This window comes from Mya arenaria, chromosome 6, assembly GCF_026914265.1.
Source record: "Mya arenaria isolate MELC-2E11 chromosome 6, ASM2691426v1".
NCBI classification, from domain to species: Eukaryota; Metazoa; Mollusca; class Bivalvia; order Myida; family Myidae; genus Mya; species Mya arenaria.
Genome location: NC_069127.1, coordinates 7,209,201 through 7,236,566, shown reverse-complemented (window position 1 = coordinate 7,236,566; position 27,366 = coordinate 7,209,201). Strand labels below are relative to the sequence as shown.

The 27,366-nt window shown below is 35.5% G+C and overlaps 3 protein-coding genes across 10 annotated transcripts in view; 2 read left to right on the top strand and 1 right to left on the bottom strand.

Annotated features, from left to right (window-relative positions):
- LOC128237139 (kinesin-like protein KIF25) overlaps positions 1–1,358 on the top strand; it is a 28,574-nt gene extending 27,216 nt beyond the window's left edge. For all 7 annotated transcript variants that reach the window (XM_052952402.1, XM_052952396.1, XM_052952395.1 and 4 more), the window contains 2 exons: positions 133–288; positions 621–1,358. In XM_052952402.1, coding sequence (XP_052808362.1) covers positions 133–288; positions 621–820 — 356 coding nt within the window. In that variant the 3' untranslated portion in view covers positions 821–1,358. The remainder of the gene's footprint in view (positions 1–132; positions 289–620) is intronic.
- A 623-nt stretch (positions 1,359–1,981) lies between these two features.
- Positions 1,982–15,506, bottom strand: LOC128237138 (uncharacterized). 2 transcript variants are annotated; one of them, XM_052952393.1, is made up of 10 exons: positions 15,139–15,506; positions 11,545–11,748; positions 10,835–10,855; positions 6,883–7,001; positions 5,578–6,468; positions 4,685–4,817; positions 4,316–4,455; positions 3,752–3,844; positions 3,145–3,462; positions 1,982–2,644 (listed from the first exon to the last, which is right to left on the bottom strand). In XM_052952393.1, the coding sequence occupies exons 1-10, from the start codon at positions 15,228–15,230 to the stop codon at positions 2,481–2,483; spliced, it is 2,175 nt and encodes a 724-aa protein (XP_052808353.1). In that variant the 5' UTR covers positions 15,231–15,506; the 3' UTR covers positions 1,982–2,480. The 2 variants fall into 2 exon arrangements, with proteins under 2 accessions (XP_052808353.1, XP_052808354.1); XM_052952394.1 differs by lacking the exon at positions 10,835–10,855 and having other exon boundaries at positions 15,139–15,503.
- Positions 15,507–18,053: 2,547 nt separating this feature from the next.
- LOC128236666 (guided entry of tail-anchored proteins factor 1-like) lies at positions 18,054–26,998 on the top strand. Its single transcript, XM_052951678.1, has 5 exons — positions 18,054–18,171; positions 21,398–21,563; positions 22,498–22,565; positions 23,127–23,241; positions 25,238–26,998. The coding sequence occupies exons 1-5, from the start codon at positions 18,091–18,093 to the stop codon at positions 25,345–25,347; spliced, it is 540 nt and encodes a 179-aa protein (XP_052807638.1). The 5' UTR covers positions 18,054–18,090; the 3' UTR covers positions 25,348–26,998.
- Positions 26,999–27,366: the final 368 nt, after the last annotated feature.

The following is a 27,366-nucleotide window of genomic DNA, read 5'->3' as shown; positions in this document are numbered from 1 at the left end:
ATCCAGATGAATATCTGGCTCATACCAGTTTTGAATCATGTTTTATCCAAGATCTGTGTCAGGTTTTAACTGTTTATACCAGGTGTGTGTCAGGTTTATACCATGTATGCATCAGGCATGTTTATGTTTCAGGCATGTCTGGAGTGACAGGAGCGGCCCTCAGAGAGGCGTCCCACATCAACAAGTCTCTCTCCGCCCTTGCAGATGTGCTGGGGGCCCTTGCAGAAAACCGGCCACATGTTCCGTACAGGAACAGCCGTCTTACACACTTCCTGCAGGACTCTATAGGTATAATGGAGGAGTCTGCATTCCTCAAGACTTACAGGAGAACAGACTGTTCTAGCGTTGTAATGTTTATCAGTTACAGTTGTATAGTATAAGGATGTTTGGTTGCTTGACCACATCTTTCCAACCCAATATGTTAAAGAGAAACTTCATCTATTGTTGTATTGTAAGTACAAGAGTCAAGGTCATGTCTATAATTTATGCCTGAGACTTTCTTAAATTAAACGTCTATAATTTCACTGTCCAAATCCTCATCTCATCCCAACTACTAGTATAACACAAAACTACCCAATCTTCTTGTGAAAGTTTCAATACTTCAAATATATTGTTTACAGGTGGTAATGCAAAGCTACTGGTTCTTCTTTGCGTTGCCCCAGCACAACGTTATATCACAGAGACTACCCAGTGTCTGGGCTTTGGACAGCGGGCGCGTCAGGTGCAGCGGGGACCCACAAAACGGCGTCTTCCGTCCTCCGCTGAGAAAGTGGGTGGTCCAGACAGGCCAGGCTCAGGGGGAAAGGTGTCATTTAGATAAAACTATCTTAGTCTTAATTTATTTAGACAATTTATATATATATGTTTGTTGCTAAAAGTTATTTTCCAAAGTGAGTCCATGTAGTGTATTCAACCATAAATTGATCTTAATACAAGGAGTATAGTCTGTGTTCTTTCATTGGATTGTAGAAATATTTGGCAGATACACTGAATGGAATTACTGAACTCTCTATGAAAAGAAAGCTGAAAATGTTATGGAATATTGGCCAGATCAATGTCTTTATGTGACATTAAAATCATGGTGATATTGTTTTAGCATTCCAACAAAGTTCAATTTACTTATACATGTATAAAGGAGTTTTCCGAGTGCCTTGATGTTTTCCTCACCGAATGTGTGTTCCTCACAGCATTTAAACTCACTACCAGTGTTCTCAATCATGTTATCAAACATCTCATAAGATTGTGTTTCATGTTGAAAAGTATTTGTAGGAACTTGCCTTTATTTGTGTATTTTTATATTAACTTATTGCTACGTCTGTGATTGTGTTTTTTTAAAGTAAATAAAAGCATAAAATTTACTTTCTTAACTCTTTTGTTCTCTTAAAAATCTTTGAAGTACAGTTAATATAGTTTACATGTTACTGTTTATATAGTTAACATGTATTGCATGTTGTAATTTTATCATTTGTCAGGAGTTTTAGGGTTACAAGTACAGGTAGCCAGAATGATAGCATTTCACGCGTTTATCTACAATGCTGCTTGAAAAGGGTGTCAGAAACATTCTCCAGTCCTGTAAAGTTGACACAACCGAATTCATTAGTCCATACACGTCAGATGATATCGGACCCTTGAGTTGCCTGAGTCCAATAGAATTATTCAGGGGATGAATTCTGCATGAATAATAAGACTGAACATGGGACAATGTCTAGTGTAATATGCAATAAATGGTTGTCTGATTAGCACAGTGGTTAGTGCGCTTGCTCCTCACCTAGGCGACCCGGGTTCGATTCCCGGCCTGGGCGGGACAAGTGGGTTTCCTTTGTGTAATCCGATTTCCCCCACAACACAAGACCACATTTTCGCATAAAATCATGCCAACGAGAGTGATTAATATAATGTTGTATTAACTTGTTTCACAATCATTGTAAAATAAATAAGTTTAAACTAATATGCAATAATCCTTGACATGAAAAAAGCAAGATTATATAGTGGTATGTTTATTATATTCATCCACTCACATTTACAACCCTTAAGATCATTTTGTAACAGTCAGATCATATTTTGTAACAGTCAGATCATATTTTGTAACAGTCAGATCATATTATGATTACATGTACAGATCAATTGTAAGAGATTGTCTTTTTAAACTGTAAAAAATATTCCATAAAGTATTTCTATGTACATTTGCATGTAGATCATATCAGGAGTATTAGGGACTTTCAATACTCATTATGAGTCATATGACTGAAGTTGTTATACAGCAGTAAGTTTATTGACACCAGAAACAAAACTGAGAACGCTTTTCTTAGAAAGCAAACACTTTAATGATTATATAGCAGCAGACTTCACATCAAAAATATAATAGTTCTCAACTTTTCATCATGATCAGAGATCAGCATTTACTCTTTCTTTGTTAGTATGACTGAAAAATTCACCAGCAGAACTCGGAATTCTTAAGTTCTCGACTCTGCCCATGCCCTCTACATTTGTGTATTGTTTCCTGCGGCTTCGTCTGCTAGGTCAGAGCCCTCGACGACCGATGGGGACGCGGACGTGAATATCTCGCCCTTGGCCTCCTCATAGTACATGGGTGGGATCCCGTTCACCTCGTAGTGGGGTGGTGATACACCGATTGTGTAGATCCCTAAAATAAATAGGGGTGTTTTAATTACAACAATTATCACAGCACAAATCCAAGTACATAACAATTTATTGATAAAAGTATTCATTATTTTCTGATTTTCTAAATCTCTTTCAATTATAGACAGATTCTGCTATTTTATGTGTAAATATTTCTTACAAGGCAAGGACAGACAAGCATAAACACAACTAAAAGAGGTTTTTTTTTGTGGTGCAGATTATCAGCAATCATGAGTTGATTAATGGTTTCTATGGAACCTTCTTTAAAACAATAACAAATAGAATATACAATTTGGAGTCACCATTTAAGATCAGTTAATTATGGACATACTATTTTACCATTAATTCGAACAATGCATTCAGGTTTTTACCTACTTGTAGCATAAAACAACCAAATGTTTTCAATGGAAATTAACACTTTCATCCAACCATACAGTCACACAAGACACTTTCCATTTGTTAGCCGATCATGGCACCAGTCTCTAAACCAATTGCGTTGCTTACCGTCTTTGAGTGGCGGCTTTTCCAACTCCTTAATGATCCTCATCTTCTTGTGGAGGCGGCGCTTGCAGCAGCAGCAGATGATCAGGGATACAAACAGCACCAACACAATGAAACCGACCCCAGCGCCCAAGAGGATCGGCAGCAGGTGCTCGCGCATGAGCATCTCCTGCACGTGCACCTCATGCTCGATGGCCGTCTTGAATGACTCGACGGACGGAGCAGCCTGGCGCGGCGCCTCCTCTATAATAGTGATGTCATTCTTTTCTGGGGAGGCAGCCAGATTCTTCTCTGGGGAGGTAGCCGGCTTTGCCTCTGTCGCTGTTAATAATAGCAAAGGCCTATTTAATATAACATGGCTATCGGAGTTATGCAAATTAAAGATCAAACCAACTTATCCTGTAATAAATATACGAATCAGGAACGATAGACATGTAAACGAAACTAATTAAAGAATTAAAAAAAAATGAAAACTAGTATGAACATATGGAATGAGTGAACACGTTTCGGCGTTAGTTAGGCGTAAATGCCCCGGGAACCAAAAAGGTTATGGCCCTAAACTTCGGGGTGCTACTAGGTATAGTGGTATATAACGTATAACGTCACGTACGGATGGCGTCGACGTTCTCGACGGTGGCAGACGTGTCCACGTCCCCGATCTGTGTGGCAGATGAAACATCAGCGGTTGGCTCTTGAACTTGAACTGAAAGTTAAACTTATTATTAAGCACGTTAATTCCAAATTCCAGTTGCATTTCTTTATCAATTATAGCATTTCACCATTATTCTAAGAATATTAAGATATAGATATAGGCGCAATCCACATTGTTATTTATTTCTGTATTTAGTACATATACAATGATGACATCGCCGACGACCATCAGGTCGCACATGCTCTTAACTTTCAGTTGCCTGGAATAATTATTTTAGCCATAAACTGTATGACAAAGGCGATGCTTTCCGATATTAACAAACACTTACAAACAAACTTTCTCCAATTATACGATTAAACATTTAAACATTCGCGAATCGCTGATGGCCCTCGGGTTACTCTTCTTTTTTACAATTCGTATTTGTGTAATTATTTGACCCAAACAGATCACAGGCAAGGCTCGCTCTCTGAAGTTTACATACAGTTTGTTTTTTTGCATTTTCACAATATAAGATCGGCTTACCGCTGACGGCCCTCAGTTCACACATGCTCTTCACGGTCTGTGCCGTCTCCAGGAGCATGTCACGTGCCACCGCAGCGTCGTACTCCACGCTGCACTGGTTCAGGGTGTCCGAAATACACTTGAAAATAGCGTCCTCTGCTCTGAAACAATATGGTTAACAACTTACAATACAAATAATACCATGTGTTTTTGAGCATTATACATTGCGCAAGTCCGGTAGCAATATTTATTGTCTTTCTTATGCCTGGAAATCGCAGAATGGAAAATGACAGTAGACTACTCGAAACCAATACTCTAACCATGTTTAAATCCCACATGAATGTACGTGAACATCATACATATGAGAATGTAAATACATAAGCGACATACTGGCAGAGAACACGTGACTTGTCCTCGTTGAAGGGTTCAAAGGCAGACATGACGTCAGGAACGTCGATGTTGTTTGTCTTGAGGCAAGTCTTCACCGCCGTCTCAAGCTGCACGATGCACGACTCCTGCTCACCTGAAATGGCGCGAAAGTTTGGTACAAATACATGTATAGTGTCGTTAGAGTCATAGAATGTAACACCTATAAATTTGCGTAAAATCTATCTATACTCATGCAGGGGCTTAGCTATAGCAACGTGTAGGTCTGCCCTGCCAAAGTGTCTCCCTTGAAAATGTCTATTCTAGAATATGGAGCGTTTTACAACATATCGTAGACTATAAAAGAGGTGTGTGTGCGAGGTCATTTAACGGAAACATTTCACTCTAAACATGCTTCAATCATTTTCAGGTCGCATATTACATTAACAACAGTGGCTAACGATCAATTTGTCCTTCAAATACTTCAATTAAAACACACTTCATGCGCAAAACGGAACATTGTTGCTTGCTAGTTTTTTTGCTGTTGTGCGGGCAATTAAATGAATGTTTCTTAATCTCATCAATTGTAAGCAGCGTAAAGAACAAAGGGCCGTGTAGACCTTTGCCACATCTGACATATTTGACACACCAGGATGACATGCAGGTAAAATATTTCACCTGGCTTAAAACGCATACTTGCCCATTTAAGAATATCAATTAGCATTTTAGAGCATGTTTTGTATTCTTGATGTGCGCATGTACTTCAACAACGATTGAGTCTTGGTAGGGTTCTCAAACAAATTATAGACTCAGAATTATACATAACTTTTATCGCTTGACGATTTAACATACACACAATGTAAATGACGTGTTTATTTGAGAAGTTTCTAGCACAACGAAGTAAAAAGCATATTTACCCATGCTGGCGGGTGCCTGCTCCACAATGAGGTCAGGCATCTCCACTGGCTTCTGTGGAAGGTCCACTTGCATCATGCTTTCGGCGGGTTCCTGGAAGCCATGAAATCCATCCTCATGGGCGAACTGGTCCATTTGGTTGTACTCCTTCCCGAACCCGTCCACCTGAAGCCCATTCTCCTGAGATTCTTGTCGTGGCTCCGGGATTTGGGGAAACTGATCTTGCTGGAACCCGTCCGTCTGCGCCCCAACATCCTGGTATTGTGTCTCCTGAGGCACCACTCGTGTCGCCGCCTCCTTGGGCTGTGTCTGCTCGGGATCTGCGGTGAATTGGCGCAGATTTGTAATCGGTAGCATCCTGGCTGAAAGCACTACCCTAGGGATTATTCTTGCCATCATGGAATTAGGACGTGGAGGCCGAATCATGTTGTACATCGGTGGTGCTGGGAGAGACGGTCTTGTAACGAATGGGAACGGAGACGTGGGGTTAAACCTATTTCTGATAATGTTGATAAAGCGGCCACTGAGGGGCGGCTGCTGGACAGGATGTGGCATGGGCGGGGTTGACGACCTGTTGAATCTGAGGAAGGTGATTCTTGGCTGCTGGGGCCTCTGTCTCTCGAAATTACGTTGGTTCATCATTTGATTGAAGTGATACATATGCATAAGAGGCGCCATGTGTGGTCTTCTAGGGGGCATAGGTGGTGCCATCTCTCTCCTCCTCTGCATAGTCTTATTTCTCATGGCCATGTGCATGGCCGCCCGGCGTCTCGCCATGTCCTTCTGTGCACGGACCCACATTGCTTCGCGCATGCGGGCGGCCATTGACATCATGTTGTTATTGTTAGGTCTTTGCATCTGTGGCTTTGAGTTTCGTGGTGTCTGATTCATTTCTGCCAAAAAATACCAGGTGCGTTAAAATCATGAACACTATGTATATGTATCGTATCAAATCTAAAGGTCACGTGGCACGATAATTTGAACGGTTGAAGAAAAGGTCACTGTCTATTTATTTTATTCTTTCCTCGCTCGAATATTTCATCCTCTACCAGGATTATAGATGTTATCGCAGAATATCTAGAAATATTTTGTGAAATTGTACCGCAATAGGCATATTTACAAAAACAGTCGAAACGTGCTATGTCGAACTATGTTATCTCTATGTTCTGGTTTATTTGAATGTGTTATTCGGTTATATCGAATGTTCGTTATCCAATGCCCCAATGACATAGCGAGTTTTGACTGTACTTGTATCAGAATAATTGCACCAATCGGCAGCACAAACCATATATTTGCTAGACACTTACGAAGACTGGAGACACATCTTCCTTCAGCGTTCACTGCGAGACCAGGGCAGCAGACGGGCACCTTGAAGTACCGGTAGACAGGCTCCCGGATGTAGCTCATGCATACCGGGCCCATTGGCCTGCAGACAGAAATGAGACTCGTGCATTTTGAGGCAATAGATTGGGCCGCGTGCAAATGGGGGTAAATAAGTTTTGGAATCAATAAGCACTAGTTCCAGAAAGAAGCATAGGAAACTGCAGCCAGTGAGCCAAAAGTTTTGAATTTGATCAGATTTAGTGGCAGCAGCTGTTAGAAGAACAAAATATACGTTCACATTGGTATAAGGTTAATTATATTTGCATTTACGTGTTCTTACTTTAAATGTAAATTATGATTGAAGTCAAAACAAAAATAAACTGAAAATGAGAATTCCCGTAAGTAATTTAAAATAAATGGGTTTGTGAAGACGGAAGCTTAAATTCGTAAAATGACAGCGAAATGTATCAGGTTTTATTTTGGGTTGTTCAAGTGTTGAAAGCATTACCATGGGTTGTCATTTCCTTGGCAATTATAAAATGACATTTTTAAATAAACACGCTCGTATTGCCGAACACCAGATGACGTTATTAAAGACAAATACGGTGATTAATGAGTTAAAAAAAATAAACAAAACTGTTTTTCAGTTAAGGGGTTCTAAAACCAATAAAATGTTTTTGAAAAGATCGTTAATATTATTAGTTGAAATAACATAAACGTAATTGAAACAAGCAACAGTACACACACCAGGAAACATTTGTGTGAGTTGGCATGTCCATCAGCCACCCGACAGATCTAGCTTGTATATTCGAAATGAAAAAAGCCCGAATGCCAAGCTTGGTCATCATTCCGTTTAATTCTCTACTATGGACACTCCAAACCTCGAGCCGATTACGTCACTTGGCTTGGCAATTCCACAATATCAAAGTGGGTGAGGAAAACCAACAATTAAATGCTTCAATCGTTCGTGTTTTATTTAGTTTTGAGGAACATGTTTTCAAGAGCAAAACATACATCCTTTGCGACATGGTAATAAGGAGTTGACCAAATTTTACGAAGGAGTACTGTATTAGGTTTTGGATAAAAAACATTTGGGTTTTTAAAAAAGTCTGACGACCGTGAATATTAATTAATGTGTTTTTGTGTCAAAATTACCACGACTAACCAGTCAACAATGCAGTGTGGTTTATGATGATATCTTTTTCAAATAAGAAAAATATTCAATAAGAAAATGAAAAATACTTGGTTAACTCCATTTCCTGGTTACAAAAATGCAAATATATTGCCTAGGCAATCACCACACAGCCACAATATAGTGTTGATTGGGAAGTGCTGACTAAGTTGACACAAAAACGTATTCATTTTGTATAAGGACATTTCCGCTTTTTTATTAAAGATCTCATCAAATCATCTTCCGTAGACGGATGTATGCATTGTGCTTGCTGACGATTTTTGTATTGTGGAAGGCCCCTCATTTGACTTTAATGATCAAAACCCCCAAAAAGGTGTGTGTACATATAAAAACTATTGAGGATTAAAGAAACATTGAATACGTATGGTAAAAGGAAGTGAATATATAACATATAGCCGTCCCTCTCGATGGTGGATAGTAGTGGGTAAAGCAAAGCAGGAAGCTGAAAACACACATGGGCTATTTGTCCTCCCGGAAAGAAAAATGTTTGTTTTGGGTCTGTCCTAACTTCACCCTTTTAAATAATAAAAATATATCAGTTTGGATCTTTGTTTTAACTTGAAGAACAATGTTACGTTGTGCTCTTTGTCCGAACTTGAAGAACAATGTTACGTTGTTCTCTTTGTCCGAACTTGAAGAACAACTTAATGCAAGAACAAGTTGGTTGTTCTCTGTCTCAACTTGGAAGAGCACTGTTGTCCGAGCATGAAGAAAATGTTGGTTTGGGCTCTTTGGCTTAAATTTGAAAAATATGTTGGTTTTGACTCTTCTCTTGTTTGAAGGACATTGCCGGTCATGGCTATTGTCGTAACTTTGCAGAACACGGGTTAAGGCTCCCTGGTTGAAACTTTCAAGTGGAATGTCGGTTCTGTGTACTGACTTGAATAACAATGCTGTCTTTGGCTCTGTGTCATTACTTTAAAGGATATTGATAGTTTGACTCAATGTTCTACACTGTAACAATGAACAATGAAGAACAATGTTGACGCGTCGCATCAATCTGAAGAACATTTGCTTTCCTGTTTGTCTCAGTTTTGAAGAACAAAGATGGTTTCGGTTCGTTCTCTTTACTGTAAGAACAATGTTGGTTTGAACTCTTTGTACTATCTTTGACGATCAACTTTGGTTTTGTCGCTTTGTTCTAGTCTTTATCATGACTTTGAATAATAATAATGATTTTGTCTCTTTGTTATACTTCTGTTATTTTTTCTGAATTGAAGTACAAAGTTGTGTTTCGCTCTTCGTCCTTACTTGAAGAACAACGTTGCGTTTTGCTGTTTGTCCCTTCCATGAAAAACTACTTTGAAGAACACAAAAAGTCATTAGCTTTGACACGTTGTTTAAAATTTGTAGGGCAAAGTTGGATTATCATTTGCAATAAAAACTAGTCAACCAACATTTTATTTTTGCTCAGTTCTAATTTCTACTGTTAGGAACAATGGTGGTTTGGCTCTGTGTCCTTCGATTTATTTATTAGCGCGTTGTCTTAACGTAGAAAACAGTCGTTTTCCTATTTGTCCTATCTTTGAAGAACAATGATGATCTTGACTCTCTTTCCTACCTTTGAAGAAAATTGTTGGTTTGGACTCCATTTCCTAACCTTTAATAACAATGATGGTTTGGACTCAAATTCCCAACTTTTACAAACAATGATGGTTTGGACTCTCTTTCTTAACTTTTACAAACAATGATGGTTTGGACTGTCTTTCTTAACTTTTACAAACAATGATGGTTTGGACTCTCTTTCTTATCTTTTACAAACAATGATGGTTTGGACTCTCTTTCTTAACTTTTACAAACAATGATGGTTTGGACTCTCTTTCCTAACTTTTACAAACAATGATGGTTTGGACTCTCTTTCCTAACTTTTACAAACAATGATGGTTTGGACTCTCTTTCCTAACTTTTACAAACAATGATGGTTTGGACTCTCTTTCTTAACTTATACAAACAATGATGGTTTGGACTCTCTTTCCTAACTTTTACAAACAATGATGGTTTGGACTCTCATTCCTAACGTTGAAGGAAAAATAATGGTTTTGACTCACTTTGTAATAACTGCTTTATTCTCTTTTGAACGACAATTTAGAGTTTGACCCTTTGTCCTAACTTTGAAGAACAGTGTTGGTGTTGGATGATCGTCATAACTTGAAGAACACATGTTAGTGTGTTTTCTTTGCTCTTTTCCCAAACTATGAAAACTGATATTGGTTTTCGCTCTGTGTTTTAACTTTGAAGAATATTGGTTTAATGTGCTCGTTTCCCCAACTATGAATAGCAATGCGAGACCTGACTTTTTGTCCCATCCTTGAAGAACACTGGTTTTAGCTCTTTGTTCCAACTATAAAGAACGCTGTTTCGTCTGGCTCTTTTTCCGATCGTTGACGAACTTTGGTTGTGCCCTGTTTGTACCAACGATGGCGAATAATGTTAATTGGCTTTGCCTAGTTTGTGTTGGCTACGCAAATAAATGACAACAGAAAACACGATGCCTGTTTTTTCTCTTCTTATCGTGATTTAATGGTTAGGGTGTCAACATTGTATAAACTATTGTTCTTTTGCGCATTTACAAATCTGGTGTATTTATAACCGTATTAAATTATGCTGTGAATGTTTAATATGTATGTTGGAGACTAGGGTTACAGTGGGGTTAGTGAAACACTCGTGTGAGTAGCAAATATGCATGGAGGTAATGCTTGCATATAGTGTCCGATTAGGCATTTACTGTTAATGTCCATAGTTACCTGTTATGACGTTTGCATTTCCTAAAACGTACATGTTATCTCAGCTGGTTAATAAATACAAAGGAAAGCGCATTCAAGACATATATACATGATACTGTCATTGACAATAATGACTTCGAAACAAGGGTTGTATTACGAGGCCAGGATAAGTATGAGAATAATTTCTATAATTATGGTATATACCAATATTTTCAAGAGCTTACATTGTGCTCTTACAAGATATAATACTCAGGCAAATGGTTGATGCTTGCAATAAAATATATAGTCTATGCACAACAGAGATAACACGAGCTATTGACTGCGCAAATCATGTCAAGCATACACTGTTTCTGTCAAAGAAGGACAATGATTAATATGTATTGTGACTGCTCTTGTTAGTAATATCATAAATCTTTCCCCAACATAAAGCTGTCATCGTTCTTCTCATGGTGTTATGACGGCCTTTGTCTTAATGTATACAATTAGCATCTCGCGCACATTTGATCATGCCTTATTAAGCACTAATATATCTTACTTGTTATACATGACTCGCGCACATTGTATCATGCCTTATTAAGCAACCGTATATCTTTGTTTCAAAATTAATTTTAAATATAGTATAGTTATGACAAAAAACATATTCTTAAGAGAATCATATATATTATTTTTTCTTCAATGTCAAATGTTCTCATTTGTTGAGCTATGTATATATTTTGAAGACTTATACCAACCCCATGAACGATCGTACAACGGGGACGCCGGGCATGCGCCTGTTGCACGGGTAATGGACCATCCGTGTCATGAAGAAGGAACGACGGGCCGTCGTGTAGCATTGCTTCTCCTCAGATTTGATACCGAATGGGCTTGGGGGACGGTTTGACTGTCTGTTTACCTGAACACGCGGCGTCTGGTTTCGAAGAGGCGTGTACGGGCGTCTGAAAGTATTCAGTTGCACAATGATATTAACTCGTGTACACGTTCTTCAAGAGCTTAGTCAAATGAATGCATCACACTTGTTGTATAAATTAGCATAATGAAGTAAATGTACAAAACATTCTCTTAATTAATGAAAACCATGGATGCGGCTGATTGACAGTGTGAGTCCATTTTAAAATGATTATATATACGAATACCTAGTTTCAAATTTTATTGGCAATATCGGCAATTAATATAAGTCTTTGGCCACGAACAAAACATGTAAAATGAGATTTACACAAATTGTAACGGTGTTAATTACTAAAAAATCTTGATAAATACATAATATGCAAACTATTTCGGTAATATATTTTATAGAATTACGAAGCAACTACATGAATGCTGACGGAAAGTGCTAATAGAGCATTGTATAAATATATTTAGTCAAATATCTAATATTGTTATTATTCTTGTTGACTGTATTCGAAGTATTCCATGATCTGAAAAAAGGGTATTGAAAATACGAACACCAGAAATATGACCCGAGGAACAGCATGGTGTTTAAAATGTCTTACCATGCATTTGTATAAGGCAGTGTCAGACTCTTGTTAGGTATACATGTAACATATGTATGCATGTTGTATTTTGTGAATACATGTTACTCTTATTAATTCGAACAACTTGGCCCAATTACTTGAAACACCTTAAGTTCCTGTTAACAGTATTAAGCTAAGCGCACTATTTTTGTGTTGTTGTTTTTTATATAAATTGCGTAATATTTACATTTTAGACAAGTCTTTGACTTAAAGAGGAGGTTATTTTATTATAATAAAATTAAATGATTTTTTTATTCAGTGGAAAAAGATTGAGTAAGAAAATTGACTCCATGAAATAAGCGAGAAAATGGGGCCAAGCGCTGTTCGAAGATTACAATTTGCAATATTTTATATCTCGTCGTAAAAAAATGCAGCACTGAATTTGATTATTAAATGTCAAATATTTATGACCGCTTCATTCATTTAAATATTATACAACGCTTGACATCTAGACATCAGCGTCTCGTACATGTATAAAAGTTATAGATGTTTGTGTTCAAACTGTTTAACGTATAGTTTTTATACTCACGTGAGAGAAATAAATTGTACGTTTGTAAAACAATTTATCTGTTAAAGACGTACGTACACTCGCCCGGAGCATCGTTGAACAAACCAATCACATTTTAACATGATTGCTAATGAGAAAGTTTTGTAAATAAGCAACGTAACAGGGATGATCGAATATACAACCCTGTCAGCACTCACCACACGTAAATAGATAGATAGATACATGACAAACCGCTCCTGTCAAACTGATATACAAATTTAGCAAATATGACCATAATTGCTGATTCATGTCCTTTGCTCAAAGATTGGCGGGTATGTGTTCATTACGTTCAATTTTGACGGCCAAATATTATTCATATAATACTATGTAACCATTTTTGAAGCGCCCTAACATATTGTAAGCTAAGTGAGAATTTGCGAATGGAATACATAACAATCCCGCCGTTGCTGGTTTTTGAGACATGCATCTGTCAACCACAGGGCATTTATTTTAATACGGCTGTAAACCATTCAAACATCAAAATCTGCAATTGTAATTTAACTAATAACCTAACTTTATAACTTACTTATTACTTATAATTTAACCTATCTTGATAACTTTTATGGATATTAATTGTGTATAGAGTATATAATGAAATTACTGATCCGTTTGGCAAAAATGCAATTCACTTTTAAGTTTTATAACGCCCGTTGAAAGGAGCACGCCCATTTCTCTTTCGGTAAAGAAACCTCCAATTGAACTGTTTGCATGTTTGCACATTCATTTCTTTTACTAATAAATTATCAATTTAAAACATAATTTTTATATCAATTAAAACAGATATATAGACAAATAAAACAGTATTTACTAATGGACATCACGACAGTTCGTTTCCCTGTACCACATTATCCATCATATTAGATTGAATTTCAACGAAACATTTGAGGTTTTCAAGATATGGCAAACAAATACTTCATTGTTTCAAAGTCAGAGTTATGATAGTCGTCTAGGTAATTAATAAGGAAAACCCCACTGCCACGTTTTATTTTCTCTTTTTGACAGTCTCTTGTCATTGTGCGGTAACTGCACAAGTCCCTAACGGAAATATATTTAGACACGAGTAACTGACTTTGTGGCATTCTTAATAATGATGCTGCTTTTTTATATATATTTTGAATGTATATCTAGGTGATTGTCAAATAAAATACTTGAAAGACTTGAATTGAAATGTATTGGTCTGCTTTCAGGCTGAAGAACGATATTCAAATTATGATATTTAAAAAATCAATAATATATTTCATGAATTTGAAAAGAGCATATGTCTCAGATACAAATGTAATGAAAAATAAACTACAGTCAGTGTTCAATTAATATAATGAAATAATTAACTACTAGAAAGTCTCAGTTTAGAGTCACCGATTACAGATAATAACCTAAATTGCTGCGCAAGTACGGCACAGGCCAAATTTCTCGAAACATCTTAAATCCCTTTTAACAGGATTGAGCTAAGCTCACTATTTTTGTTTTGGTATAATTTGTGTAGTTTGCGCATGTTTAACAGTTTTCGGACTTTAAAAAGGTATAATAATCACATCAAACTAATTTGTTTTAAGTTAGAATTTTCGAGAAATTTGGTGCAGGGGCCGGTTTTACGAAAACATATTATCCTACTAGGCAAGACTATAATACAAACCAATCAGCTTGTCGAAAAGTCATTGCCTTGTCTGTAATGCGACTTAAGTTTTTCATCGGAGACACCATGCACAGGACTAGGTCAAGTGGTATTTTAACATGTTTCTACAAATTGAGGAAAATCCCCCCTCCGCCTCATCGCCTCGAGAAAAAATAGTAATGAAAAAATATATATAAATACATGTTTATAAAAGTGAATTGCAAATGAGAATTATAATGTATCCCTTAAACATTGATAAACACGCAAATGATGAGATTAAAGCCAAACAGTTTAAGTAATTGGTGGTAAATCATTACATTGTTATAAAATTCAAATTCAAAGTTAGTATTTCTTGTCCCGTAAATTGTCTCCGGATATGTGCGAGCGCAAACTTGAAATAACCACTGTGATATCTGAACATGAAATCCCTTTAATTTGGGAATTTGGCAACCAGTTCTTAACTGAAAAAATAACAGTCTTACTTTAACAGTAGAATAGTTATTTTTCATTTAAATTTAATTTCCTTATGAAACAATAAATTAAGGAAAGAATATGTCGCCTTGTCTCACTCCACCTTCAACCCATTTTTTTCAGACATACCAGCCATACGGCGGTGGACTTTTTCAAGTCACAAACACTATCAGTTTGGCATTACCTGTTCATGTATTGCTCATTCCGGTTAAATCCGAACTGAGCGTTGCATACGGCAACAAGAATCCCGAAAAGTATCCAGGCTGTGTGTGCCATTTTAGCCGTTTAATCCTGTCACATAACACTATCCAGAGACAAACACAAACAAAACACACTGAATGACTAAATGAATACTCTGACGTTGACGTTAAATATACTGTTGACAGATAAGTTACGGCTAAGAAGATGTTAAGTGTTCTATGTCAACTTTAATGCGTGGTTAAATATAGTAACAAACTGTTGTTGTATATTATGTTCTAATCCTACCAGTTATACAAAACTGAGCCTTAAATTAATCAACTTGCTTGAAATATATTTGATATATGTTGGTATGGTAACGTTTATCGATATATTGATTTTGTCGTGCAGTGTAACGTTCTGCTTGCGGCGTAAAACGTTATTCATATCAATCTTACGTAGCCAGCCGTCCGTCAAATCACATTTAGTAAGGTTCTTAAACACCTAATTTGACGTGTATCAACAAATTAGTCCAACTTATAGTGATGTGTATTCAGACCCGTCTGTATCTCAAAGAGATCCGAACGAAGGTGGTGTAGTATCTTCATTTTACATTTTCTTTTCATAATAAAAATGCTGCTGCTGCTGATGATGATGCTGCTGATGATGCTGATGCTGATGATAATGCTGCTGCTGCTGCTGCTGCTGATGATGATGATGATGATGATGATGATACTGCTGCTGCTGCTGCTGCTGCTGCTGCTGCTGCTGCTGCTGCTGCTGATGATGATGATGATGATGATGGGGTTGGGGGTTATACACGTATACGGTATCATATATACTGCTGATCTTTAGCTTCAACAAATTTTTCGGGTATAAAACGCAGCGGCCCAGCCAATATAGATATATAGGGAAACACAGCTTTTTAAAAAAACAAAACAAACATAGTTACTGCTTAAGAAGGGTAATCATATAGTGATTTTCTTTACATCAAATATGATAAATCATTTTGGTAGTAAGAACCATACTCAGAAATGTGTTTTGCCAATTAATTTAGTTGAATTTCGGAAATTTCGGAAATATAAGAAAGCGAATTGTTTATAAAAAAAAGGGTTTTGTTTTTTTTTAATTTGTTTTAATTTGCATGCGCGTATGCATTACAAACAAATACATTGTCAGTAACTTTAAAGATGATTAATACCTTGTTTAGGAATCAGTGTAGTATTTATCAAAATCGTTTCAATATGTATTTTGGTATACATTGTATGTTAAATGTATGAGAGACAATTAATTTGTTCGGTATTTAGAGTATAGATACACAGTACACACAAATAAAACCACAAACGCCACTGATAATATTGCGATTATGTTTCAACCAAAATGTAGGACCTGTGGTGATGTTTTGTAAAGAAAGGATATAAAGGATCTGACACGAGTTGTCATTTAACCCTCTCTTAGGGTTTGTTTAACTAAACTAGAGACAATTTTGCTTGCCATCTTATCTTGGTTATCATGTAAATAGATAACTCCGGTGTTGTTCAACAACGACTTTACATAATTAAGCCAATTGTAATTTAAGCCATTGTTCTATACCATTGTTGCATAAAAATCCCTTTAAATGACAAGTTTGTTTCAGAAATTGATTATTTGTTTATTGATAGTCATTTTAATAGGATAATCACCTAATTCTCCATAAAGCATATATACTCTTTCTAGAATTTGTAAGTTTACTTATTAAAGAAATCCAAGCGAATTTTTAATATCCATCAGTGTTTTCAAGGCCGATTACTTCACAGCCATATTAAGTAAGGATATGGAAAATTGTATGGTCCAATAGCTTAAGTTGTAGATCTATTGTATGGTCCAATAGCTTAAGTTGTAGATCTATTGGCAGATCCAGATTATATATTCTTTTGTATAATAAGCGAAGTGCTTTTTTGCTTGTTGATCTTTCGCTTTATTGACCTTTCTAGTTGGGCAAAATACAATACCGATATATTTATAATTATCTACTATTTCTAATAATTCATCGTTGAGTTTAAATGAATAGTTTCTCCGTGTTCTCCTGTTGGTGCCGAATATTATAACCATTGTTTTATTTATATTGATGTGGAGTTTCCATATATTACAATATTCTTCAAAATCATCCAAGCATTTTTTGGAATTCGCAGTCCTAGCAACCAAGATGGTATCATGGCGTCGGTTTCAATATTTTCCTTCTTATTCTATATTGTATGCGTTTCTAAACCACCTTCTTTGAGTATGTTGTATGCAAAGTTGAAAATCCTTCTTCGCCTATGTTGTATGCGTTACTCTATTTTCATATTGTATGCATTTCATACTACGCCTATCCAAATAAATCATACTCATAATGATCACTGGGTATCAACTATTATAGATATTAGAAATATTTATTGGCTGGATAGTTTGGTAACGAGCGAAAAGATGATAGTGTATGACTGGATGGAATAAAAATTCAGTTGTCACACAATTATGTGATATATATATAACAAGAAAATATTGTTGTTATTATTATTATTGATTCCAGACGTTATAAAACAAAATAATATGATAGGCTGTGTGCCATTGCTTTCATAACATCTTATTGTATTCGTAAAATGCTATAGTATGTTTCCAATTAATATTTGATTCCAATAAATTACGATCTCATCTAGCCCAATGCTTAGCAAATGTTTTCCCGAATACCCATTGAGAAGAAAAAAAATAGTTAAGTCAATACATATAATACTATATTTTTTGTCGTGTTGCATTTAAATTATTGTTACCCATTTAAATTGCGCATTCGCCTCTTGTTGTCAATATTTTAGATACCTCCCGATCCACAGCCCCTGGCGATTCTATCCGGAAGTGAATACTGTTGTGTTATTCTGTAGCCTAAATGAAAGTTAGGTGCAGGTTTTTACCAGCATTCGGAAAGCTTTTGTTGTTATCATCCAAAATGTTGACAATGTTTTTAGTGTTTCTTATTGTCCTTTTCTTTTCTTATTTGCCTTCATATTCATCTAAGATATCGCGTACGGTAAGTCATACCACCAATATCTTGTTGTATTTCTTTCCTTTTGCAAATCCATAAAAATATTTTTCATGAAATATACCTGATCCTCGGATTATCAATTTTCGGATAGCAAGTTACCAATATGGGGTATGTTCACGCAAGCTCATTTTTACCTCCGAAAATTATTAAAAAAAACAACAACAACAAATTCTGATGCTCGAAATCTTCACTATGATCGTATAATAGCCTTACTGGTTGACGGTCCAAACCTGAACATTCCGATCACCTGTTAAAACACAGTTTAATTACAGTGATCAATTATTTTATTATCTAGATCAATATGGAAGCATGCCTTAGTAGTAATTGCCTATTTTTGTCTTGTTTTGTTGAGTAATTTTCATAAAAATACCATTTATTATTCTAACCCCCTAAAAAGTAAATATTGAAACATGTTGGCGAATGACATCAGAGGGCACGTGTGCATATTTGAGGCCTTTTAGTTACAATGATCTACATGTAAGATATTTATAAAAAGAAAATACTGCTGTTTAACAAATGCAAATAGTGAGTTTTGAAAAAGAACAGGGTGAACTAAAATATGACTTTGCAGCTTAGTAGTAAATTAAGCAATATCATTAATTATTATTCATGTACATTGTGCATACATGTGATAATTTCTTGGGTCGATTCCGGGACACTTGCGTAATGTCAACGCACACTAGGGGGGTCCGGGGGCATGCCCCCCCCCCCCCCCCCCCCCCCCGGAATTTTTTTTAAATGGGGAACGTCTGTGGTGCATTCTATAGCATATCTGGGGCTATTGTAGTCGTTTTAACGTCGGGAAAATGTACCTATTTTGACTGCCAAGACATATTTTTTACTTGACATGGTTGTTTTTTTTTTGCATTTTCTTGAAAAAATAAAACCACCAGATATTTTCCCAGGCTTTAAATGAAGTGCTAACCAGGATGATATGCAGTCTACTTTCGGTTTAATCAAAGCAGGAAATAAACAACTATTCGGGCACCTGTTTTCCCGCGCTTTTGAGAACATGCGTTACAAAATATTTATTTTTTTATCACATTTAAAACGTTTGCAATTTATGACACACAATATTTTCCAGACGATAAAGAAGATTTTCCAGTCGATGAGCTTTTTTCCGTTTGGAGATGCATATAATTTTGATAGAGACATGTCAACAATCGGCTGTATAAAGCGATCACGTGACTTACCATGGTCACGTGATTAAAGCACTCTATATAACCACCTGTAAACCCCATATTGTCAGTTTTATTTCGGCGTAAAAATACACACGATAGTTCGGAAAAAAGGTCAAAACACTAAAATTCCTTATGGACGCGTAAGTTGTTTAAAGTATAACGACGTATCGACTTTGAAATTTGAAAGGAATATGGGATGTTTTCCGTGTTTTAATTTTGTTTTTTTACTCATTTTGTCACTTTCTTTGAACTTACCTTCATGCTCGTTTGTTGGTAAAATGTGTGAAAAATATCAATTCATCAATTAAAAGCTATCATTCATAAGACCAAACAAATCCATATGAAAACAATGAATTTGTATACAAGAACCCTCCCCCACTCGTTAAGCACAACAATAGGCCGATAGATCAATTATCGGGTGATTGACGATGACCTCTACAACACACGTACCAATTAACGGATTAGTGTCAACATGTCCTGTGTTTTACGACCAGTGTCCCGGACAGGCAAAATAGCTGACTTACATTGGTAAAATTAAGATAATCGATTCCGATTCCGAGATTATTTTTTTTCGTTTTTTTTTTATGACTTTCCGGGACAAACATACACCCTCCGTGACAGAGATACGATTTCCGGGACAATCCCGGACGTCCGGGACGTTATCACATGTATGACATTGTGTCTCTGCCTGGCTTACTTTTGACAGGTTATGTTTTCATTTCAATTCATACTAAAAATACTCACATGTTTCTTCTAGTCATTCTAAAATGCTGTCCTGGATCATCATTAATAAAGAAGCCTCGGCGGCATTTTAGAATGACTAATGTTTCTTCATCCTTTTAACAAAACTTGGCAATACCTTTTAGATTGGTGTGTTATTTCAGAAAAACCCCCCACTTTTTAAGTGTTTGGGATTTGTGCCCTTTATAGCACAAATTAAAGGGTGATTTGCTGTCCATCAGATAAATGAATTTCAACATAGAATTAATCAGAGTGTGAACCTGTACTTTGACAGATTTTGATACATTTACCAATGAAATTTTAACTTACAATATAAGAATCATAATAATTGTAAAAAAAACTCCTTATGTGTTCAGATTTGGAACCTCAATCAGTATACAATGCAAATGTATACACAATCTTTTTACTTCTCCTAATTGTCCAGACTCTGGACAAGGGGAGAATGAATAAATCTTGAAAACAATTTTTATTTATACACTTACTGTACATTTTACTTAATTTTTAGTACATCATTGAAGATGTAACACATTTATAATATTAATAAATCTTTGGTTTTAACATATTTTATTGAGCAAAATTTATCAACATTTCAATACAAATACATTATCAAATTTCAGGATTGGAACGGTAGAAATAAACTAATAGAGTTCCTTTCACTGTTATGATAAATTACAATAAGCATTTGAGGCGGATACAAATAAGTTATAATTATATTAATACACAAGCTCATAGTAAATAATGTTTAAAATTTAGGTAATTGAATGTCAGAGAGACTTTAAATGCCATAACCTTGACTCAAGAAAAACTTTATTCTAAATTAATCTACTGTATTGGAGTAGAAAAAAATAGTATAGTATGAGAAAGAATGAAGACGAAAAAGAAAAAGAGGCAAAGTAAGAAATGTGCGAGTGTGTAATAAATCTTTATCACATTTATTCTCTCTAATGAAATTAACCATGAAACATCGAAGTCAAAACGTAACCAGTTATGGGACATTATAATTATTTTTACTATCACCTCATGAAAGACACCGGCAATTAATCCTATCAAATTTTAATCCACTCAAACACAATATTGATGTTTCTTTGATTTCAATGTGGACCTTTTTGGATTGGGCTTTTCTGGTACTAGGCCTTTTCGACCCGACCCCTTAAATATTAAAACCACTTACTTTGTAAAAGAAACCCTAAATGTAGGGCAAGTATGAAAGCTAACGAGTTCTCAAATTCATGACTTTTTTACAATATGTACCCTATTTAACCAAAATACAAATAATTTTTACAATTCAGTTTGGTGGTTACTTCATTCGCCTGACAGATGAAGAGTTGAATCTCCGCCAACAGGTGCGAGACTTGAAAGCAGAGCAGGGCGCAGTCAGCATGTCTGAGGAGTTTGCCAAGTATATGAAGCTGCAGAGGAAGATTGACAAGCTTGTGGAGCAAGTTAAAAAAATGGGTGCGTGCTGTTATATAAGAGAATAAGTATCAGGAAGTATTTTATATAAGAGGATTATATTTATGAAGTTAACATTTTATAGGTTAAAACCAAATTTGACCTTCTTGAAATACTTACGTTGCTTTAATACAAATCACATTGTAGGTAGAACCTCGCTTTAATACAAATCACATTGTAGGTAGAACCTCGCTTTAATACAAATCATATTGTAGGTAGAGTTTGCAGAGGCTGAATTGGACATGGGGCCATAATTAAGAACAGCCTTATAAGTCTGATTTCAGACTCAAGTGGCAAATCTTTATTGAATTGTAACCTTCCTTCTAGTTGAGTGTTAATGATGAAATGTGCTGAATTTTATGACTATTTAAAACTTTATAGTTGTTGACGTTTATTTTTGTAAAACAAATGGAATAAAGATGGTTCTTTGTAGTTTAATTAAGTGCTTTTCTAAGTCTGAGTCAAGAGTCAGGCTTGAGAATGTTTATTATGGTTGGCCCAGGTCAAAACAGTGATTGAGCTGAGTTGACCTAATACTGTTCAGTTTCTTTACTACTCAAGTGTTGAAGAAATGACAATAAGATGTATAATAAAAGATATAAAAGTTAAAGACACTTGTAAATTGTGATTTAGATTGCCTTCTCTTGTATACGTTAATAATAAAATTCAGGAAGATCCTCAGGCATACACATCCAGGTGTAACCTCGTTTTTGACATAAACTGCATTTCAATAAAAATATTGGAAAGACATTGATCCCATGGATTCTGCCCATAGCTTACAGGTGAACCTGAGCACTCTTTAGCAGTGTTAGGTTTTTGAATAAGATAATGAAACAGGGCCCAAGACCTTACCACTTTAAAATTTGGAAAATAAATCATTGCACCTTTTTGACACTTTCGGCTTTATTTCTAATCAATTTTCTTCTTTCTATTACAGGATCATCAAGGTCATCGAAAATAACAATGTTTTCTATGGGAGTGAAATTTCTCATTAACATTTTACATGTAAGTGTGATTATTTAGCCCATTACACCTTTAATCCAATGTTTGAGTAGTTCTTACCTTACATTAAATGAAGATGGACTCATTGCAATAATCTGGAGACAATCCTTAGTGGTTTGCAGTTTATTAAGTAACTTAAGCTCTGAGCTTTTATGGAAATGAACAAATGAACTGTCTTAAACTCTTTTATTTACATGTGATTACGAATTATTTACCATTCCTGGGTGATAATTGGTTCTAATGAATGACCAAGCTCCAGATGGAGATTGAGGTCAGTTCCCTCTGATAGAGGTACTACTCAGCCTTCGTGACTAGGGCTGGTATTCATAAAACATATGATTTTATTACTTAATAATTTCAAAGTTTCAATATTTTCATGGACTTACTTGAAAGAATATATATACTTTTATGTTAAAAATACTTAGGCATTTCTTTTAATTTGACTATGAAAATTTAAAAAAATCGACTTAAGTTAGAAAATGACTAAAGATGCACTTGCTTGACTTTTAATTCTTTAAAATATATTTTATGATTTTTTATTGTATGAACCTTTGACGTTTACAGGGACTGACAATGATATCCATAATTTTGATGTACAAGAATGATCCCCTGTACATGTTCCCCCCAGAGTGGTTCACACCAATAAACAAGTTCATAGCCTTTCCGACAGGCATTACAGGTAGGCTTGAAATGGATTTCACTTTAAGAGTTAGTCGCAACTCGTTAGCTTGATATCGCTTGGCTCAATTTCCTCGTACTTGATGTAAAGGACCGATTTCTTTTCACTCTATGTAAGCATTCCTGCTTGGCTCGATATTCGCGAGGCTCGAGGTAATTTGGTTGGTCCATGGGATATCGAGACAAAGGGTTTCGACTGTATTTTGAAAAGATATAAACTGTTACATTTATTTTATTGATAAATGTATTATAAATTGTTTCATACAGTGTTGTCTTTGTGATAAAATGTTATGCAGTGTGATGATATAGCAATATTTTCTTTTGTTCATTCACAAAATTTGGCCTCGTTTGGATAAAAAATGAATGCTATCAAGATTATAATACACATTCAGTGCTCCAGCTAGCCCGTTTTTCAATGGCGCAGCGCCCGTGCCCCTTTTCTTACCGCCCTGCCCCCTTTTTGAGTAGTGCCCTTTTCACAAATGCTCTATTAGCCCCAAATATCCCGTTAGTGCCCTTTTTACTATTGAAATCATTATAAAAGATTGACAGCCCTTAATCCGCTGTCATTATTGAGACAAATTACATAATACTTATGATAATAGTGTTCCCGCTAGGTGTCACCATGCCCCCATTGATTGCTTAAAATATGCCGTACTGCCCTTTCATCTTTCCATGTGCCTTGACCAAGTCATATGACAGCTAATTGTGTATTTGTGTAGTGAGCAGACGACCTGTGTATTCATAATCGGTCATCTACTAATCCGATAATTAGGAAGAGCCAAATAGGGAAACATCGGCAGGAGGCGTGCCTTTTGAATGTCAGCCAATCAGAATATACATTGAGAACTCGTTCAACCAATAATGAAAGTTCGTAAAATGCGATAGAAAATGCGAAGGGATGGTGAAAAATGTTGTTTATTGTATTGTACAGACGAGACTTGCCATTTTCAACATTGTTGATTTGAAGCAGACGGCACTGCCGATATGTAAACATAAGAAAGGTGGCGCTAATACAATCAAATACATCACCTTTTCAGTAAATGTTTTGAAAGTTTATTTATAAAATATTCATGTTGAAAATATCTTTGTAATCCACAAAATTATGTTAATGCTTTATTTAGTATTTACTTATCATGTCCACGATCTTGTCAAAATTCGCCGAAACCGCCATTTTATCAGAACGATTTTCGGAGTTATTTTATCAATGTTCTATGTTTAATAAGTGATTTTTTAAACCAGGGTAGTGATTTTTATTGTCATTTTATTCTAAAACATCAGCATATTGAACATTATTTTACCAAAGACAATTAAATAACAAACAGGCTGAATGTAACATTCGTACCCAAACCTGATCGTACCAAACTAAGATTCGTCCCCTACATTTATTTTTTTGTGTGTATCTATTTATTTGATGTTTAACTGTGTTTGTTTTTGTCTTCATCTTACAAACTTTTAAAAGAAATATGTGACATTGCACTAAAGAAGATGCCAAACAAGTACAATCATACTACCACAGACAAAAAGACAAATTTTAATTTTGATATTAAAACACACCCTTCTAAATTTTGAGAAAAAAACAACAACACCATTTTGTATAAGTCTGAAAATCATGGAAAATGATTTAAATTGAGTATAAAAACAAAACAAATTCTAGGGGGAGACCCCCCCCCCCCCCCCACAAAAAAACAAACACCTTGTGGCAGGGGTGGACCGCCCCCACAACCACCCCAACCTCTACACGACTCATGTAGCTTGCCCTTTTCAAAACTCCACCCTGCCCTTTTCAAATCCTGGCTGGAGCACTGACATTTTACAGCGAACATTTTGTTAACATTTAAAAACGCAGGCAAATCATAGTGCTCTATATAATACCGTTAAAGTTTTGGCAAAACTGAATAATTATTCAGTGTAAGGTTTACACCATACATTTTTAATAACCACACATAAACAATTCACGACCATTACTGTACCAGTTTATATGTCTGCCAATACAGGAGGGGTAGGAGTGACCTGCTGGATTCTGGTGTGTAGCTCGGTCATCTATCGTGTGAAGAACTTTATCTCCATTCAACCCACAGCACAGGATCTCAAGGTCGACTCCTGATTGCAACTATATTCATAGGAGGAGTTCTTGTGTCTTCATGAGTCTCTTGTTTGGAATTTTATGACTCTGTGACTTATGAAAGCTGTGTTAGTGTACCACATGATAGTACATTCTGAATGACTACTGACCACTGAGTGACCAGTGATGTGTTAAGTTATTTTTTACACCATTTAAGATTGATGTCTTAGATGTTCGTAGTACATGCAGGGTTTTATTTGTTGATGCAATTAATTAATTGTGAAAGGGTGCTCATCTTAAATTATCTTTTTCTGTTAGAAACATTTAGCTTTTTCTTTTTCCCGTGGCACTCTAAAATATTATGACATTTTATTTAATCAGGGTTTTACTTCTAACTTGTTGTTTCTTTTGACAGTTATTTTCAAGAATTTTGTTGGTATGATTTGCATTGATAACTGTTAACACACTGTCATTTCAGTATGAATTCATACTTCTAGCCCAATATCTGTTGCTTTTCTTCTACTAATTGTAAATGTTTCATCAAGATGCGGAATGAAAAAAATATTATTAAAAATTAGATCATATTTTATAATGTCCCAGCTTGAAAAAGAAACAAGATCTTATGTCAAGAAACACTTTTAATTGTTTACCTCTTTGTCATTTCTTTAATTTTATTTGTTTTTACAGTTTTTACTCTGATCTATGAAAGTCAAAATTGTTCTTCATATGCACTTTTGGGACTTTATAAAAATGAAGTTTTTCCAGTACAAATAAAATAACTTAGGTGATTAATAATATAGAGAGGACTACACATTGGCTATAGAACGAGCATGTACATTCTTGTTTTAAAATACAAACAAATCCAGGGCTTTAAGTTGGAAATAACTGGTAATAAGTTACATTTTCTGGAAATCATTTGACATAGGACTAAGCAAAGAGGTAACTCAACCATGACCTTTATTCCTGTATGTCTAAACCTTTAATTGGCTTTCATTGGTCACAACATCCTAGCAGTGTTTTACCTCAGTGTTGTAACCTATATTTCAGTTCTTTCTTTGCCAGTACTACATGTATACTCTATACTAGAATTTTGTATTTTTAATAGTTGCTCAGATTTTTTTTTTGAATTTCAACTGACATTATCAAGTGGCATTGCTTTTGTAAAATCGTAACAAAAAGTTTAGGAATTGTTAGTTTTAAATCAACATTATATATATTATGTTGAACATACTAGTACCAAGTGTATTCATTTTTTATTAGATTTTTAATTTTTAACATAGCAGCTGATTTGAATTACATGTATTTTTGTAAATAGATTCATATATTATTTATTTTCAGCCCCATATCGTATGTGTGCTTTTATTACCAATGGATGTTGTTTGACATTGCTCATTTGCTTGTGTCTTGCAATCTTGTGTTTATAAGCATGTTCCTTTTATTTGCCAACAAAATATCTCTGTACACTTTGACGTAACATATTTACAGATACACTTATATATTCTTGCTCTGGATTGCTCTTGCAGGTTGAATGTGTGAATTTCCTGCCATGTTATACAGATTAACTGTTATTAAACATCTGTTTCAAAGAAACATTTTGTGGGTGTTCAGTGTTTATCTCCTGACCAGTGGAATGTGTTCACATGCTGTTTATTAGACCATTACTTGTATTAAGTGCAATAAATCAGAAAAAGAGGCACACGTCTATTTTTATTGCATCATAATGTTTCTTTTTTGCATGTAAAGAAGGATTGACGTCATAATTTGTGTTCACTTTTCTTGTCCTTTGAGTGTGGGGAGGAGTGTTAGTGTTGGCTTAAAGGTTTCCGGCATGTCTTGGCTGCAACATTGTTATATACATAAAGAGGTTTATGATAACATGGCCCATATGTTTGCTAAAGAGATATGTTGCAATTTCAAAGTCATTCTTAAAAACAAAAAAGGTGTTCGGATTGTGATTTTGTTCTGTGTGTGTAGGGTACTTTAACTGGGAAAATGTTTACAACATTTAGATTCCATGCTCAAGACAAAGGTCAATGCCAAGGTCACACTGAGGTCAAACCA

Excerpts from the sequence above, each read along its gene's own strand:
- LOC128236666 (XM_052951678.1), top strand. The coding sequence starts at position 18,091 with ATGTTGACAATGTTTTTAGTGTTTCTTATTGTCCTTTTCTTTTCTTAT. Across the intron at positions 18,172-21,397 it reads CATCTAAGATATCGCGTACG|TTTGGTGGTTACTTCATTCG; the intron begins GTAAGTCATACC and ends TTTACAATTCAG. Across the intron at positions 22,566-23,126 it reads TTCTCATTAACATTTTACAT|GGACTGACAATGATATCCAT; the intron begins GTAAGTGTGATT and ends TGACGTTTACAG.
- LOC128237138 (XM_052952393.1), bottom strand. The coding sequence starts at position 15,230 with ATGGCACACACAGCCTGGATACTTTTCGGGATTCTTGTTGCCGTATGC. Across the intron at positions 10,856-11,544 it reads GTTGTACGATCGTTCATGGG|GAAATGCAAACGTCATAACA; the intron begins GTTGGTATAAGT and ends TGTACGTTTTAG. Across the intron at positions 7,002-10,834 it reads AAATGCAAACGTCATAACAG|GCCAATGGGCCCGGTATGCA; the intron begins GTAACTATGGAC and ends TTCTGTCTGCAG.